This window comes from Hylobates moloch, unplaced genomic scaffold (genome assembly GCF_009828535.3).
Source record: "Hylobates moloch isolate HMO894 unplaced genomic scaffold, HMol_V3 SCAFFOLD_19, whole genome shotgun sequence".
NCBI classification, from domain to species: domain Eukaryota; kingdom Metazoa; phylum Chordata; class Mammalia; order Primates; family Hylobatidae; genus Hylobates; species Hylobates moloch.
Genome location: NW_026652294.1, coordinates 42,870,049 through 42,888,436, shown reverse-complemented (window position 1 = coordinate 42,888,436; position 18,388 = coordinate 42,870,049). Strand labels below are relative to the sequence as shown.

General features: G+C 46.1%; 1 protein-coding gene across 2 annotated transcripts in view; it reads right to left on the bottom strand.

Annotated features, from left to right (window-relative positions):
- The window catches only part of DNAH9 (dynein axonemal heavy chain 9), a 370,372-nt gene that overhangs the window by 38,227 nt on the left and 313,757 nt on the right, over positions 1-18,388 (bottom strand). For both annotated transcript variants that reach the window (XR_009211125.1, XM_032140114.2), the window contains 5 exons: positions 16,280-16,407; positions 10,183-10,410; positions 8,070-8,261; positions 6,189-6,380; positions 2,504-2,674 (listed from right to left, as the gene is read on the bottom strand). Coding sequence is in view for 1 of the 2 variants with exons in the window: in XM_032140114.2 (XP_031996005.1) it covers positions 2,504-2,674; positions 6,189-6,380; positions 8,070-8,261; positions 10,183-10,410; positions 16,280-16,407 (911 nt within the window). In the remaining variant the exon portion in view is untranslated. The remainder of the gene's footprint in view (positions 1-2,503; positions 2,675-6,188; positions 6,381-8,069; positions 8,262-10,182; positions 10,411-16,279; positions 16,408-18,388) is intronic.

Sequence of the window (18,388 nt, the reverse complement as noted above, 5' to 3'; positions counted from 1 at the left end):
GTTTTTTGGTATATATTCCTGCAGATGCCCTTCAGTGTACATAACTCTATTCCTCTATCATCCATCCATCCACCCACTATCCATCCATCACCCATCTACCCATCACCCATCCATCCATCCATTCATCCATCCATCAGTTATCTATCCATCATCACCCATCTACCCATCACCCATCCATCCATCTATCCATCCATCCATCCATCCATCCATCCATCCATCCATCCATCATCTATCCATCATCCATCCATCCATCAAGCCATCTATCTATCTATCCATCCATCCATCCATGTATCTAACATGCCAACCTCCCTTCTCACTCCCTCTCTTTAGCTATACACTAAAACCCCCAGCTTCCCTTCATATAGATGTAAACATGGGAGCAGAATTGAGTCAAGAGTTCATGAGCATATGTAGAGTGTACAACCTCTCGGTCATTTACTTCTTAACAACAAAATACTCTCCGGGCTTTGACGCTTTGCCCCTCATCTTGAGCTGAGCTGCTGTGTGGACAGGAAGGAACATAGCTCATAGGAACATGTGAGCTATGTGAGAAACACCACCATGGCCAAATACTGGGATACTGCACAATCAGATGTGCACCCAGTAACTTGCACACGTGTCCCACGCAGCATTGTGCATGGCAAGTAATCACAGTTCATATCATTTCTGAAATACACACACAAGCACATATGCACGCCATTTCTTGGGTTAGCTTGGGGAGGGGATAAGGAAATGATAAGCATTAGAACCTTCTTTGAACCTTGACTGAAGAATTCTATTACTTATATAGTCTCAGCCTTTTCCAGTTTTAGACCTAGGAACATTATTCATTCTGGGTGGGTTCTCTTTTTATTTTCAAATTATGCATCAAATAGTGGAATAGACTGAGTAGAGTGACATGGAGCAGCTTTCTCGAAGTATGCTCACCTCATCAAAATCACTAGGTTGCCAATGCAACCTAACCCCAGGCCTCGGAGTCAGAATGTCAATCTCTCTGGCACATTCTTAGGCATATTAAAATTTGAGAAATACTATTTTGATGACATGACTCCATAACTTTATATAAAAGTCCAACTCTTTTAGTATCAGTTTGCTTTCCTAAAATCAGTCTCTAGAGCCTAAAAGTTTGATAATCTTCCCAAGGATGTTTACTTGTAAACCTAATGGCATCTCTAAATTAAAGAACCCAGCTAGGACTGGGTGCAGTGGCTCACGCCTATAATCCTAGCACTTTGGGAAGTCAAGGTGAGAGGATTGCTTGAGCCCAGGAGTTCAAGACCAGCCTAGGCAACATAGCGGGACCCTGTCTCTACAAAAAGTTAAAAAATTAGCAGGGCGTGGTGGTACACACCTGCAGTCCTAGCTACTCAGAAGGCTGAGGTGGAAGGATTGCTTGAGGTTAGGAGTTGGAGGGTGTAGTGAGCTGTGATTATGCCACTGAACTCGCCAGCCTGGGTGATGGAGTGAAATCTTACTCTTAGAAAAATTAAAAAAAATTTTTTTTTAAATCCAGTCAGTACCATGGGGTGGATGTGAGCTGGTACAAATACATCTTTAGGAAGTTGGTTAGCTTGTCTCAGAAAAAATTTCATGGAGAAATTTCCCTTTGGTGGCCTTTTTTTTTTTGAGACGGAGTCTCACTGTCTCCAGGCCGGGAGTGCAGTGGTATGGTCTTGGCTCACTGCAACCTCCACCTCCCAGGTTCAAGCGATTCTCCTGCCTCAGTTTAGTAGAGACGGGGTTTCACCATGTTGGTCAGGCTGGTCTCGAACTCGTGACCTCATGATCTGCCAGCCTTGGCCTCCCAAAGTGCTAGGATTACAGGCGTGAGGCTCATTCTTTCTTTATCCTCAGCTACCCCCACACCAGGATCAGAGCCCCCATGTTGCCTTGAGTTGTCCTGAAACCCACACCTCACCCTGGTCTGCCTTTCTACTCCATAATTCCCTTCCACCTTCCTAAAATTTCAGAAAGTCCTGTGCTTAGTAGCAGGTAACTGTGTGTTAAGAGACTCTCGGACTAGAAGCCATTGACACAGAGAGAATGCGTGTGCGTTGTGAAGGACTGTGTTCTTCCCCACCGGCATCTGGTTGGTGACCTGAGGTGGGGATGCTTAGGGGCAGCCCCTTGCCCATCCTTGCTTAGTTTGCCAGGGGATCAGGAAGTCACATTCAAGGTTCCCAAGCCACCACTGTTCAGCCTTGCCCTTTCTTCTCTTTGGCAGAGAAGATGAATAAAAATGGACTTTGGGTGGACTGGCAAAGAAAACTGCTGAACCCAATGGCAGGGACTTCCTATGATTTAACTGATGGCCAGCATGGTGATGACAGGGGAGGGGAGGGGCTCTTGGCAGTGACAGGCAAGCATCTCCAGGCTGCAGGTGGTTGGTGCCTCGTGTGCTGTCTATGCTGTCTACTGCCAAAATGGCCAGCAGGAGAAAGGTGTGCATCTATGATCCTCGGGCTCCCTCAGAGCGATCTCAGGCAGTCCCCACCACACACACCTTTTCTTCTCTTGTGGCCCCCGCTCCATCTCCGGCCTGGCTGTCCCGAGGCTGCAGCTCCAGCACAGCGCGGAAGAGCTTTTCTGAGGTTTGGGTCAGGAAGCCAATCTCTGCGTTCGGGTGGAGGCCATAGAGGTAGGGGGATTCTGGGGGCAGCTCAGCATCGATGTACTGAAAATGAAGGGCAAGCTCACTTAAAAAGAAACCAACACGTACCTCCCATCTCCCACATCGGCTTGTCTTCTGCAGGGAGTCCATGGGCTGGTATCCCCCCTCCAGGGGACAGTGCTCGCCATCCCTGGTTGACTTCAACACCCTCTCCACCTATTAGTACACTTTTTTTTTTTTTTTTTTTTGGGACGGAGTCTTGCTCTGTCGCCCAGGCTGGAGTGCAGTGGCGCGATCTCGGCTCACTGCAACCTCCGCCTCCCGGGTTCACGCCATTCTCCTGCCTCAGCCTCTCCGAGTAGCTGGGACTACAGGCGCCCGCCACCACGCCCGGCTAATTTTTTGTATTTTTCGTAGAGACGGGGTTTCACCGTGGTCTCGATCTCCTGACCTCGTGATCCGCCCGCCTCGGCCTCCCAAAGTGCTGGGATTACAAGCGTGAGCCACCGCGCCCGGCCAGTACACTTTGACATCATCTGTTTTTGTCGGCTGGACCCGTTTCCCAGAACTTCCACATTCATTCTATCATTCTCTCTTTTCTGGGAGGCTTAGATGACTTTATCTATCTCCAGTCCCACTGCCTCCCACTCCTCCTTGATGACTCTTTTACCTGCAGACCAGAGGAGGACTTCTCACAGTCTTTCAAAAATACGAATCCCACCCTAGTGATTTTACTTAAGCTCGTCTAGGATTCCAGACCTTTCCTTCTTCTTTTTCTCTCCCCTTCATCGAAATCAGAGATGACAAACCTGAACACATACATGGGACGGCGCATGCAAAATAAACAAGTGAATTGTGCTTAGGATGAGGGAGGTGAGATTGGCCGCGAACTGGAGAGTTTGCGCCCCTGGTGAAAGGTATTCAAATAAAAAAAAATTTTGAAACTGTGTGTCACCTAAGCAGCCCCTTTCTGTGGTCAGTGCTAGTGGCCAGTCTGCCATGCCTAATGCCTAAAAATCCTTCCCAGCGGCTAAGGCTCAGTTTTTTTTTTTTTTTTTTTGTGAGACAGGCTCTCACTCTGTTGAAAAACCAAGAGTACAGTAGCGCTATCACAGCTCACCGAAGCCTCCGCCTCCCAGGCTCAAGTGCTTTCCACCTCAGTCTCCCAAGTAGCTGGAACTACAGGTACATGCCGCCATGCTCAGCTGATTTTTTATTTCTATTTTTTGTAGAGATGAGGTCTCACTATGTTGCCCAGGCTGGTCTCTGACTCATCAGCTCAAGTGATCCAGTGATCCTCCAGCCTTGACCTCCCAAAGTTCTGGGATTACAGGCGGGAGCCACCGTGCCTGGCTCTGAATGCTTTGAGTACCTCTTCATGACTCTTTTTACGATGGTGGGAAAATATCCCTCAAGTTCTGTTCCTGATATGATTTTGACGATTCCTTGGTGTTATTAACACCTAGTCTAATAGATTGCTCATTCCTCAAGGGCCGATTTGTATGTTCATTTTTCTATTTCCTCCAGCATTCTGTGCATGTCTGGACTCTATTTAGATGCCATAGAACCATCTATTAACTGACACATTAAAGAGAAGTATAAAGAAAGAGAGTGTACCTCAGTTATTTGGAAATGTGCAAATCAATTTCACCCTTACTGGATAAGAGAAACAGACTTCCTATGCCTGTTACTTGCTCCAGCCTCCTGTCGAATTATCCCATGGACACTAGGGGACGCTGTTGCACAATTTTCCTGGATAAAGCCTTCTTGCCTTCGGTGAAGTAGTTAAAAACATTTCCTCTTATTTTCCTTAAAGAGCTTTAGTGTTTTAAATCTCTTCTTATAGGCCCAATTTTCCTGGATCAAATGACTTTTACGATTTACCCTTATCTTAAGTTTTACGAATTAAAAAAATTTTTTTTAAAGCTTGCAGTTAATATTCCTATGATCAATATTTCCCTTATGTTTTATATTCAAGAATTTTTCTAGGCATGTTCAAAAGCCAACCAATAAAAACTGTTAAAAAATATCTTTCAGGCCGGGCGCGGTGGCTCACGCTTGTAATCCCAGCACTTTGGGGGGCTGAGGCGGGCGGATCACGAGGTCAGGAGTTCAAGACCAGCCTGACCAACATGATGAAACCCCGTCTCTACGAAAAATGCAAAAATTAGCTGGGCGTGGTGACACACACCTGTAATCCTAGCTACTCAGGAGGCTGAGGCGGGAGAATCGCTTGAACCTGGGAGGTGGAGGTTGCAGTGAGCCAAGATCACACTACTGCACTCCAGCCTGGGCGACAGAGTGAGACTCCATCTCAAAAAAAAAAAAAAAAAAAAAAAATCTTTTGGAATGTATCCCATGGAAGGTGAAATTGGCAAAGATGCATACTTTAAACATAGCTGTGGTAATAGTAACATAAAAGACCAATAATAAGAAAACCTCCATGAGGCCGGGCACGGTGGCTCACACCTGTAATCCCAGCACTTTGGGAGGCTGAGGCAGGTGGAACACCTGAGGTCAGGAGTTCAAGACCAGCTTGGCCAACATGACGAAACCCCGTCTCCACTAAAAAATACAAAAACCCGGTGTGGTGGTGGGGGCCTGTAATCCCAGCTACTCAGGCGGCTGAGGCAGGGAGAATAGCTTGAACCCGGGAGGCGGAGGTTGTAGTGAGCCAAGATTGCACCACTGCACTCCAGCCTGGGTGACAGAGCAAGACTCCATCTCAAAAAAGAAAAGAAAACCTTCATGAGAATGCTGACTGTGGCATACGTATGTGGCATGTGCCTGTGTTCATAGCCACCAACAGGGAGTGGGAGGGGTTGAGTGACCTGAGTGATCTTGGCGCAAGACCATGCTCCTCCAGGGATATTTAGAATCACCGACAGAAACTTTATCAAAAGTTGGCTAAGGTCTTGCCTGAAATTTTGCTCCATGAAAAATGGCTTTGTCAGGCCGGGCGCGGTGGCTCACGCCTGTAATCCCAGTACTTCAGGAGGCCGAGGTGGGCAGATCACGAGGTCAGGAGATCAAGACCATCCTGGCTAACAGGGTGAAACCCCGTCTCTACTAAAAAAATACAAAAATAAAATTAGCCGGGCTTGGTGGTGTGTGCCTGTAGTCCCAGCTACTCGGGAGGCTGAGGCAGGAGAATGGCGTGAACCCGGGAGGTGGAGCTTGCAGTGAGCCGAGATTGCATCACTGCACTCCAGCCTGGGCGCCAGAGCAAGACTGTCTCAAAAAAAAAAGGCTTTGTCAACATCCCAAGTGAAAACAACCAAATAACTGTCCCAGATGTTATTTGTAGAAAACAGCAACACATAGAATAACTGAACCATTTGATTATTAATTTGAGGCTAGAAATCCCATATCTCTCAACTTCAACAGGGCAGGCTTGGGGCATAGGACCAGATTTGACATGCGCTCAGCTGTCTAAGCCCTTCTGCCCCTGCCCCTGTCTGCAGCCCATGGTGATGTCCCAGCAGAGGCTTCTCTGGTGGTGCAGGTCAGCATGGGAGGAATACCCAGGGCCCTGTGAGCACCCTCACAACATCAGAAGTACAGAGCAGAGTCTCACCTGATGATAACCATTGTAGTCCATGTTGCCTGGGAGTGGGAACCCTGGGGCCAAAGACAGTCCTCCTTCTAACATTTCTGGTCGAATGAATTCCCCCAGGTAGGTTCTGCAGAGTCTTCTGTCCCAGTCGTCTGTGATATGGCCTCCATACATGATCTCTCCAAACAGGTAGCGCAAATCATCATAGGGGACCTGAGTGATGGGGGAAAGAGAGAGGAAGGAAGGAAGACCTCCGCACAGGCGTCGGGACTGGCCTGCCATCTGGGCAGCACAGAAAGCCACAAGAGGCGATGCTTCTTGAGATTGGGAGCAATGTCTTATTTTTCTTCATACCCCCAGTGCCTAGCAGGGTTAGGGGGGTTTGGGGAGTTCATTAAAAGCTTGAAGAAGGCCGGGCGTGGTGGCTCACGCCTGTAATCTCAGCACTTTGGGAGGCCAAGGAAAGCAGATCACCTGAGACTGGGAGTTCAAGATGAGCCTGACCAACATGGAGAAACCCCGTCTCTACTAAAAACACAAAATTAGCTAGGCATGGTGGCTCATGCCTGTAATCCCAGCTACTCGGGAGGCTGAGGCAAGAGAAATGCTTGAACCTGGGAGGTGGAGGTTGTGGTGAGCTGAGGTCACGCCATTGCACTCCAGCCTGGGCAACAAGAGCGAAACTCCGTCTCAAAAAAAAAGAAGAAATAAAAGCTTGAAGAATTACATCAAAGAGTGAAGACAGGAAAGATGCCAACCCCACGCCCCACATACATATGCCTTCCCTCTTTCATGCTCATTAACTGTGACAGTGAAGGCAGGCTGTACCTAGAAGTCCTTTAAATAGGTGAATGTCAAATGGAGAAAAGTGAGGACCAGAGTACTTTTCTAATTTTCTGCCTTTAATGACAAGATTAACTGTCTCCTTTGAAAGTTCAAAGTGAATAAACGAAGCCCACAAGTTCATTGGTGTGAAACTTAGGGAGGGAGGTCACTGGAGGAAAGCCAGCAATGAAAGATTACTGTTGAGAGGAGTGAGCTTCCCAGGCCCGAGGGCTGGAGACAGAAGGATCTCTCGGGGCTTCTGGGCCTGGTTCGTTTTCCCCACGAGGAAGAGGTGGTGGCCCTGCTGACTCTGTGTTTGGTTCCTGAACTAGAATAACCTTGACGAGGTGAATATTCCCTTAATTGGAAGAGCACTGATTGTTAGCGAAGTTTGGGAATTTATATCAGGCAAGTGTGAAGTCTCTTCCTGCAGATTCACAGCCTGCCTGCCATGCTGTGAAGACACAGGTGTGGTCTGGTGGGGCCCGGGACAAACTCTCATGGGACTGATTCACTGTGTAAGTCTCTAGTTAGACTTCCTGAGCATCCATGGCTCTCACCTCACAGTTGTACTATTCTCAGCCTTTGGGCTAGTCCTGGGGTTGGCACTGCCTCATCCCACCTGTGTGGGGTGCAGCCCTTCTGTGTGCACATGCCCCTTCTGTAGGATGGCACTGCATCATCCTTGTGAGAGGTGGCCCTCCTTAACGTGCATACGAACTACCAGAGAATCTCGTTAAAATGCGCTGAGTCAGTAAGTTTGGGCGGGACCTAAGATTCTGCATTTCTAACTAGCTCCCAGGTCCTGCCAATGATGTTGATCCATGGGCTCCGATTTGTACTATCAAGGTTTCAAATAATCTAGCTATCAGGTAATGGGGAGTGGGATTGGAACATGGCCATGTGTTACACTGTTAAATTATGGTCCCCAAATCAGCAGCATCTGCATCACGAGGGAGCTTGTTAGAAATGCACATTCTCAGGCCCCATCCTAGACCCCTCTGATTCACCCCTCAAAATCAAATAATTTTAACTCTCTCCCAACCTGGCTGGTCCCTGAATGTCCATGGCCTTTACCTTTGCGTTGGCCTCCAGGAAGTTGTAGAGGACGTTCACAGAGATAGTGAGGTCTCCAGTGTTAAAGGGGTATGAGCGATTCCATCCCTGGGGCCCAAATTTTCGTCTTTCTGCCACTACTGCGTGGAAGTAACAAAGAGCAAAGAGGATGCTCTTAAACTCTGTCTCCCGAGAACACATCTCCAGAGTGTCCTGAAATGAGAGCATCGCTTTTAATGTTCACACACAGCTTCTCTTATACGGCGCTGGCTAGGGTGGGGTTACAATCAGGGTTTGTGTTGGAAAACGTTACCATATATTCTGGTTTGGGTTTGAGTGACTGCGAGACTACAGCCTGGGGGGAATGTGCAGAAGGGTCAGGCTTTAGCTGAGCAATGAATTAAGGTTTAGATTCAGGTTATAATGGGGTTTGGTTTAGGGTTCAAGTTTATGCATACGGATGTGCTAATAAGGTTCACTAATGTAGCTGATGGGGATCAGGGTGACGTGCAATGAGAATGTTGTGTACCGGGGTGTGGGGTGTGGGTGCACATCCCACGGGAGCATCTCTAATCTCTTCTCTTCCTACCATGCTTTTCTTGCCTGTTGTGGAATCTTAGCAGGTATAACCATTCCTTGGAGTTAAGCTGGGAAAAAGAGTACAGAGGGGACTAAATGTGTTTTGCTTCTCGAATCTTTGTGGAAGCTTCCCCTCCAGAGTTGGGCTGCTGGACTCCTATACTCTGAGGGTGTCACGCAGTCAGTAAAATCTTCTGAGGCTCTGACTGCCACATGGTCTTCATCTTACTTTAGGCTTAAACCAGGCCCCAAAGGTTTATGTTGGTTTCGGTGGCACAGTCATCCTGTTGGACAGCCCATCTCAAATAACCTGCATGACCCATCCGACACATGTGAGCTAGCAGGGCTTCTGGGAAACCTGAGACACACTGATACTATGACAAGATGACAACCAACAAGAAAACCTCGCCAGCAGCTGCTGGAACCCTCTCCTTGAATTCCACCAAGGCGTGGTGTGGCAGATGGATTTTAAGGTAATCCCATGGCCCCCACTCTGCTACAATTCAGGCCTTTGGGTACTCTCCTGCCCAGGGAGGTGGAACTCCCAAGAGAGAACCAACAAGAAATAGTGCCTTCTTGAGAAGACGAAAGAGGCCTGGGCTGCAGACTTTGACAGTGCAACTTCATATACAAAGTTGGCCACCATGGGCTTGGACCTGGCTTCAAATAAATATGCTACGACATAAGCCTTGAAATTCCCCATAATGGAAATGTAGTGGTCTGCATTTGAACACTTGATATTTTGGGTCTCTCTGGAGCATGGTATTCTCAAACTTGACTGTGTATGAGAATCTCCTGGAGGGTTCATTAAAACAGATTCCTGGGCCCCAGCCCAGAGTTTCAGACTGGGGCCTGAAAATCTGCATTTTTTTGTTATTGTTTTTGAGATGGAGTCTCGCTCTGTTGCCCAGGCTGGAGTGCAGTGGCGCAATCTCAGCTCACTGCAAGCTCCGCCTCCCAGGTTCACGCCATTCTCTTGCCTCAGTCTCCCAAGTAGCTGGGATGACAGAAAAATCTGCATTTCTAACAAGTTTCCAGGTGATGCTGATGCTGCTGGTCCAGGGGCCATACTTTAAGGGGTCTAACATGCGGTTACATTTCAAATCCATATCCCCACTACCTGACACCTGGATTCTTTGAACCGTTGATACTCAAGATTCATGTAGATGTCAAGTGATATCATCTGATTGACAGTGTCATCCTCTTACCTGATGACAGCCCATCAGTGTGCGACCCAGTGTATCTTATCAATTAGATGTATAACAACGTGCCCTTCTTCATCTTGGAATATTAGGTAACAGTAAACTTGCAGAAGGCTTCCCCGCATCTCTTGCCAAAGAAATGTCCTGAGCTCTACTCCCCTGGGGTTATCTGGCAATGGAGAGTGGGGTTGCCCTGAATGGGCGTCAGTTGGGAACATTTTACCCACATCAGCATTGTTCCGTAGCCCAACCAGCACCTGACTCCCTTCTGAGTTGCATGCTCTCCCCCGACCAGTTTGCATCAGCTGATTGCGAGGTGGGCTGCTCCTTTTGCCTCCCTCCCGGGGCCGTACCTGAGTGAAGTTGTCCAGGGCCTTGTGCAGGTTGGCATGCATGCCCGTGGGGGGCTCATTGGTGATCTTAATGGAGTTCTCCAGGATGCCCTGGGGGATGATGTGGCCCTCAGGGGAGGGTGCCGGCTCTGCACTCATGAAGACCCTGAACTCTGGGTGGCTGTTCTCACTGTGCTCCTCCAGCTTCTTCTCCAGAGTGCTGAGCCACTTGGCCACCAGGTGAATGTTCTAGTGGGAAGGAAGGAGCAGCCCTCAATACAGGCATCTGCTTAGCTCTGTTAGCAGTAAACAGTTGTCAGGAAGGCAGCCAGAGGGGGGACTGGTCTTAGCATCACATAATTTTTAAAAATTGTGGTAAGACGTAACATAAAATTTACCACCTCAACCCCTTTTTAAGTAGACAGTTAATGGCGTTACATGCACTCACATGTTCTGCAACTCAGTGACTTTTAATGGCAGAAGTGTCTTAAGTCACATCATAGAAAAGAGTTCTGGGATGCCCAGTAGTGAGGACCCCCCAGTATTCTGCAATTAAACTCTATCCCTTGCTATCCTAAGGCTTTCCAGCATAATGTTTTTAAACTTGCCTGTGCATGGGAATAACCTGAAGGGCTTCTTAAAACACAGATTCTTGTGCCCCAGCCCAGAGTTTCAGATTCAGCAGGTCCAGGATGGGGCCTGAGAATATGCATTTCTAACAAGCTCCCTGGTGACGCAGATGCTACTGGTCCGGAGACCACAATTTAAGAGTGTAACACGGCCAGGCACAGTGGCTCACGCCTGTAATCCCAGCACTTTGGGAGGCTGAGGCAGGCGGATCACGAGGTCAGGAGATGGAGACCATCCTGGCTAACACCGTGAAACCTCGTCTCTACTAAAAATACAAAAAATTAGCTGGGCGTGGTGGTGGGCGCCTGTAGTCCCAGCTACTCAAGAGGCTGAGGGAGGAGAATGACGTGAACCTGGGAGGCGGAGCTTGCAGTGAGCCGAAATCACGCCACTGCACTCCAGCCTGGGTGACAGAGCGAGACTCCGTCTCAAAAAAAAAAAAAAAAAAAAAAGCTGTAACACATGGTCATATTCCAAGTCTAACTCCCCATTAGCGGACAGCTAGATTATTTGAAACCCTGATGGTACAAATTGGAGCTCATGGATCAACATTGTTGGCAGTACCTGGGAGCTAGTTAGAAATGCAGAATCTAAGGTCCTGCCTAAATTTACTGAATCAGCGCCTTTTAATGAGATCCTCCGGTAATTCGTACATACGTTAACATTTGAAAGGCACTGATTTAAACTCTTTCTAGCTAGCTTTCCTGAGTCTTCTCTCTCCACTCTCCAAACCATTCTGTTAATTGTTGCCAAACTTATCTTCCTGAAACACACTGAGTCATTGCTGCTCAAAGACGGAACAAGGCTCTCTACTCTAATCCCAAGCTCCCCCGTCTGGTCTTTGAGCCTGTCTCCTCCCTCCCACGTTTGATTGCTATCTGTCTATCTATCAAAACCTACATTTGTTTCTTACCAGTGCTTTGCAGAATACACCTTTCACTGTAGTAAGGAGAGTCACCTGGCTTCATTGCAATGTGTTTCATTATAATGGATAGATAAAATCTCCTTGATAAATATTTGAGGAAGTAAGCATGCAAAGCCTTAAATACACAGATCAGAGCTGAGCCCAGCACTTGGACCACAGTAATTTGGTCTTTGAGTGCTGCCTTCTCTTCTATAAGAGAGAAATAACAATAACGTTTGCTATACTTATTTCACAGAGTGGCTGCAGATAACCAAAGAAATGGATTTGAAAGGGTTTTGTAGGATTGGGTGCAGTGGCTCACATCTGTAATCCCAGCACTTTGGGAGGCCAAGGCGGGTGGATTGCTTGAGGCCAGGAGTTCAATACCAGCCTGGCCAACATGGTGAAACCCCGTCTCTACAAAATAAATAAAGAAATAAATAATAAAAAAGAAAGGGTTTGTATACTGTAAAATGCTATGTAAGGGACAGTAGTAGTGGTTGAGATGAAAATTGGTGAAATTAGAGAATTTACTTATAATCAAATCAATTGGAGCAGAGTGTTTAGTGGGCTACTTGAGAGCCAGGGTTCCTTTGAGCCAGCATCACCAGCAACCCACATGTGGGTAATTTGGCTGCTCCTTTAGAAACTCCAAGTTCTGCTACTGGGCGGGTCTTGGAGAAGGAATGTCTGTTGCTTGTGTATAGAACCCTGGGGTGGATTCAGAGATCCTCGAGGCTGCCCCACTGGGTTGATGGGCTTGGGTTGGGAAACCCATACAATAGTTCCTACAGCCAGGAAGGAAGAGCGGGAAGACTGTGAGCCTTGCCCTCTCACCCAGGACCAGAGAAGCCAGCTCTCCCAGAAGAGAAGCCCTAGCTCATCTGGGTCAGGGTCCTCAGGCAGCATTTCCCAAAAGTGTGCCATGGGATGTTAAAAGATGTTAGATCCATAAAGACGGTCTGTGTTCCTGCACACCTACAACCATCTGATCTTCGACAAACCTGACAAAAACAAGCAATGGCAAAAGGATTCCCTATTTAATAAATGGTGCTGGGAGAACTGGCTAGCCATATGCAAACAATTGAAATTAGACTCCTTCCTTCTACCTTATACAAAAATTAACTCAACACAGATTAATGACTTAAACGTAAAACCCAAAACTATAAGAACCCTAGAAGAAAATCCAGGAATATCAGTCAGGACATAGGCATGGGCAAAGATTTTATGACAAAAATGCTAAAAGCAATTGCAACAAAAGCAAAAATTAACAAGTGGGATCTAGTTAAACTAAAGAGCTTCTTCCCAGGAAAACAAACTATCATCAGAGTGAAAAGACAACTTATGGAATGGGAGAAAATTTTTGCAATTAGACCTGACACAAGTCTAATATCCAGAGTCTACAAGGAACTTAAACAAATTTACAAGCAAAAAACAAACAACCTCATTAAAAATGGGCAAAGAACATGAATTGACACTTCTCAAAAGAAGATATTCATTGTGGCCAACAAACATATGAAAAGAAGCTCAACATCGCTGATCATTAGAGAAATGCAAATCAGAACCACAATGAGACACCATCTCACGCCAGTCAGAAGCCGATTATTAAAAAGTCAAGAAACAACAGATGCTAGTGAGGTTTCAGAGAAAAAGGAACCCTTTTATGCTGTTGGTGGGAGTGTAAATTAGTTCAACCGTTGTGGAAGACAGTGTAGCAATTCCTCAAAGATCTAGAAGCAGAAATACCATTTGACCCAGCAATCCCATTACTGGGTATAAACCCAAAGGAATATAAATCATTCTACTATAAAGACACATGCATGTGTATGTTCATTGCTACACTATTCACAATAGCAAAGACTTGGAAACAACCCAAATGCTCATCAATGATAGACTGGATAAAGAAAATGTGGTACATATACACCATGGAATACTATACACCCATAAAAAGGAACATGATCATGTCCTTTGCAGGGAAATGAATGGAGCTAGAAGCCGTTACCCTCAGCAAACTAATGCGGGTACAGAAAACCAAACACTGTGTGTTCTCACTTATAAGTGGGAGCTGAACAAAGAGAATGCATGGACACAGGGGTGGGGAACAAACACACTGGGGCCGGTTGCAGGGGTGTGGGGAGAGGGAGAGCATCAGGAAGGACAGCTAATGGATGCTGGGCTTAATACCTAGGTGATGGATTACTTTGTGCAGCAAACCACCATGGCACTTGTTTACCTATGTAACAAACCTGCACATCCTGCACATGTACCCTAGAACTCAAAATAAAAGTTGAAGGAAAAAAAAAGGTCTGTGTTCGGTGGAATTTGGGAAATACTGGATGGAATAATGTTTCTACATCAAAGGATTCTCAGAACCATTAATCTATTGCTATCATTGAAAATATCCTTAAAAGGAATTTGTATGTAGTATTTTCCAACGTTTGAAATAGGAATTTGTTAAGTGTTCCCCCCATCCCTCCTTTTTTTTTTTTTTTTTTTTTTTTTTTCAGAGAATCCCTCAGGTTTACAGGCTGGGAAATATTGCCGGGTAGGACTCTGGTCCAGTCTAGTTCAGTACATCAGGAAATTCTTAGAACCAGATAGCTATGATTCCTACAAGAGATTTCACAAACCAGTAAGGATCTTTTGTTTCTGTGAGCACTTTACAGTTTGGACAGATTACGTCCATTCAATACTCTAATGCTTTATTCAGGGGGAAACGCAGGCATCTGGATTATTTGGACAATTTTCCTTTGGAAATGTCCAATCACCAGGAAATAAAGAGGGAATACTGAGTTCAGTGTTGGAGAGCTCCGAGCAACCACGTCAGCACAAGGTTTTGGTGCCCTGCATGGCCCGTAGGTGCTGGGGGACCATGGGGGCAGCAGAGGCGGCACCACAGTCTCAGAAACAGACTCTGATGTCCGTGACAAGTGCCTGGGTTCCCAGCACTGGTGTCCGGAGAGGTCTCTTGGCAAATGTGCCTGAGAGGGTGGGGAGGTCATACCTTCAAGCACTGTGCTGACCCATGAGGGAGGAAGGAGGAAACTCAGCTGTTATTATCTTTTCTCCTGAACTTCCTGATGTTTCTGGAAAAGGAGGCCCTGGGAGGGGCAGATCTCTCAGTTGCTAGGCTCCACATGAATAACAGAATAATTAAGGACAAAGACCCAGCAGCAAGATGTGATGTCACCAGTAATCAGGAGACGGGGGAGGTTCATGGTAGTGAAAGCCAGGAAGAATGGGAGTGACTGGCTTTTGCATTTATTCTTTCTTTAATTTCTTCATGTATTCCTTAACCCAGCGGCCCTTTGTTTCAGTGTCTGCTATGTTCAAGGTAGTGGGCTGGGTGATAAAAGGTAAAGAAGGAACATCTTTTTACCTAAAAAATTTAGTGGAGAATACAATCATAAAATAAACCATGTCAACATAGCAATGGAGCTCTAATAAAAGATTCCAAAATGTTCTAGGAGAAAAGAGGAGCAAGCTATGCATTCTGCCACAACTCCAGCATCTATACAAGTGGCATAAAAGAGGATTAGGCAGGCAGGCCCTGATAGATGGATTTGAAAAGGTTTTGTCTACTGTAAAATGCTATGTAAGAGTTAGTAGTAGTTAGGCTGGGTGCAGTGGCTCATGCCTGTAATCCCAGCACTTTGGGAGGCCGACGCAGGTAGATCACTTGAGGTCTGAAGTTCGAGACAAGCCTGGCCAACATGGCGAAACCCTGTCTCTACTAAAAATACAAAAATTAGCCGAGCGTGGTGGTGCGCTCCTGTAATCCCAGCTCCTCAGGAGGCTGAGGCAGGAGAAGTGCTTGAACCCGGGAGGCGGAGGTTGCAGTGAGTCGAGATCGCGCCATTGCACTCCAGCCTGGCGACAGAGCAAGACTCCATCTCAAAAAAAAAAAAAAGAGTTAGTAGTAATTGTTGAAATGAAAATTGGAAAATTGGTTAAATGAAATAATTTAATAGGGGTTAAATAAAATTTAATAGGAGTTAAGAGAGAGGGCTAAATCATTTAATTTAACTCTCTCTTCTGATAGAAGAGTGGTAGCCTTTTTTTCCTTGTAATTGTTTGGTGAAATTATCAGTAGTAGGGGTTCCAGATTTCCAAACACCAACATGAGCTCTCAGTGAAGAGGCTAAGGTTGCTCCCATATCCTAGTCATGCCCGTGACGAAGCGCATATGACACACAGCCCAAAAGAAAGGCACAGCAGAGGAACGTGCCACGAAATTCACAGGAAGAAACCAGCTGTTGAAAGCATCCAGCTGCCAGGGCCTTCAACGTAAATGCTAACTTCCTGAACGCCTATCAGAGTGGGAATCTGTTTCTTTTATAAGTAGAGCTGTTTAAACTAGAGAGTGGCAGAGCAGGTGAGGGGAGAAGGATTGTTCCTGGACGTGGTCTGGGGAAGAGAACATATGAGTGAGGAGAACTGCAAAGAGAGAAGCTGAAGAAATGAAGGGGACAAGAGTGTGAAAGGACAGGTGGGGAGAAGCTAAGAGTGGACGGAGATGCCCAGTGAGTGTGGGATGAGGCAAGTATGGGTCAAGATAACCCAGACCAGGGTAGAGGAACATACCTGCAAAATAACCCAGTGACCTTTCTTGGCAGCGAGGTCCAGTGCAGCCTCAGCCACCACTTCCTGTCCTTGCCCCAAAGACACATTGTGAAAGTTCTGATTGTTGAAGGTGTATCCAAGTTTTCTTCCTAAAAGGAGGATGGAGTTGTCATTATTATTTCTTGTGTCTAATGATGGACGTTTGATGTTCATAAGGAAATGCACACGCTCAGATCACCTCTCAAACAAGGGCATGCCCGAATCTATAACCCAAGCCTCATATACTGACCCTTTTCCTTCACAGGGGGCTACTTCTTCCAGCTTTTTGTTCTCATATAAAAGGAAGCACTTGACCTGGGCGCAGTAGCTCACACCTGTAATCCTAGCACTGTGGGAGGCTGAGGCGAGCAGATCACCAGGTCAGGAGATCAAGACCATCCTGGCTAACACAGTGAAACCCCATCTCTACTAAAAATACAAAAAATTAGCTGGGCGTGGGGGTGGGCGCCTGTAGTCCCAGCTACTTGGGAGGCTGAGGCAGGAGAATGGCGTGAACCTGGGAGGTGGAGCTTGCAATGAGCCGAGATTGCGCCACTGACTCACTCCTGTAATCCCAGCACTTTGGGAGGCTGAGGCAGCGGGTGGATCGCCTGAGATCAGGAGTTCAAGACCAGCCTGGCCAACATAGTGAAACCTCATCTCTACTAAAAATACAAAAAATTAGCTGGGCGTGGTGGGAGGCGCCCGTAATCCCAGCTACTAGGGAGGCTGAGGCAGGAGAATCACTTGAACCCAGGAGGTGGAGGTTGCAGTGAGATGAGATTGCGCCATTGCACTCCAGCCTGGGCAACAAGAGCAAAACTCCGTCTCAAAAAATAAATAAATAAATAAATAAAGGGAAGCACTTGTTGAGACCAAAATCACTTCACTCTTCCCTCTTCACTTACTTCCCAAAGAGGGGTAGGATTGCTGATGCTATTCTTTATGTGTCTTATCTGCAGACCAGATATTGGTCCACTATTCTAGGGAGTGCTGATGAGAGAAGGGTGAGAGAGTAGCAAGCACGTGGGTGTGGTCCTTTGTGGCTTGCCTTGTCCTCTGAATAAATATTGTGTCTTCTCTGGAACTTTACTGGGAGGTGTGGCCAGTAGGGGCAGGATTCAGGTAGTTCTGGCTTCCTGTACTTTATGCCCTATTAACCTCCTCTCCTGTCATTCCCAACACATAGAAAAGTGTTATCTCATCATTTTGCACGAATTAGAGTGAAGAGGGGTGAGACATGAAGCTGTTTAGTTGTGTAGGTGTGAATTTTCTGTTGGATGTATATGAGGGTTGCTGGTGTTGCAGATGGATTAAGAGAATGACCACACACACAAACGTGGCAGTCATACCACTGAAGCAAGACCAATGGGCTTCAGCTGCTCTCCATGCCCAAGGGAAACAACACAAAGAAATGACCCTAATATAGAGAACATTAGCTCTCAGCACAATCCAATAAAGTGTAGAGAAATTACATAATATTCTTTAGATAAAAGGATCATAAAAATGTATAATACCATGAAGGAATCATTAAGCAATTTTTCTAGCAAGGTGAAGTGGAAAAAAGGGGAGAAATTGAAAAAGAGAAATAATAAAAATCCATACTTAAAAAAATTTAGTTTCAGAGGAACTAAAACTGAAGATGTAGTTTGATACTTGTGCAAGAAAATTTTTGGAAACAAGTGTTAATATTGAATATTTCTTTTAAATATAAACAATGTATGGACTGTCATTGAAGTGTACAGGACAATGCAAGATGATGACTTTTTGCAGTAAGAAGTAGATATTGGAGACTTAACTGAGATGAACCCAAGAAACACCGTTATTAAATTATAAATCTTAGTTGGCAAAACCTTTGATGTCAGCTTTGGAAGTGGGGAGATAAACAATTCATTCCAGAGAAAATACCAGGATAAAAAGTGTTGGGACTTTTAGATGTCTTCTGTGACATTTCTGCTCACAAAAGGGCCTGTTTATTTTGTTTATTAGCAACAGAAGGATATGGGCAAAGAGGTTATTTAATAAAGATTAGTTTGAAAACTCCAGACTGGAGGGATCATCCCGGGCAAAGCTTAGCACTGCAGAGCCTGG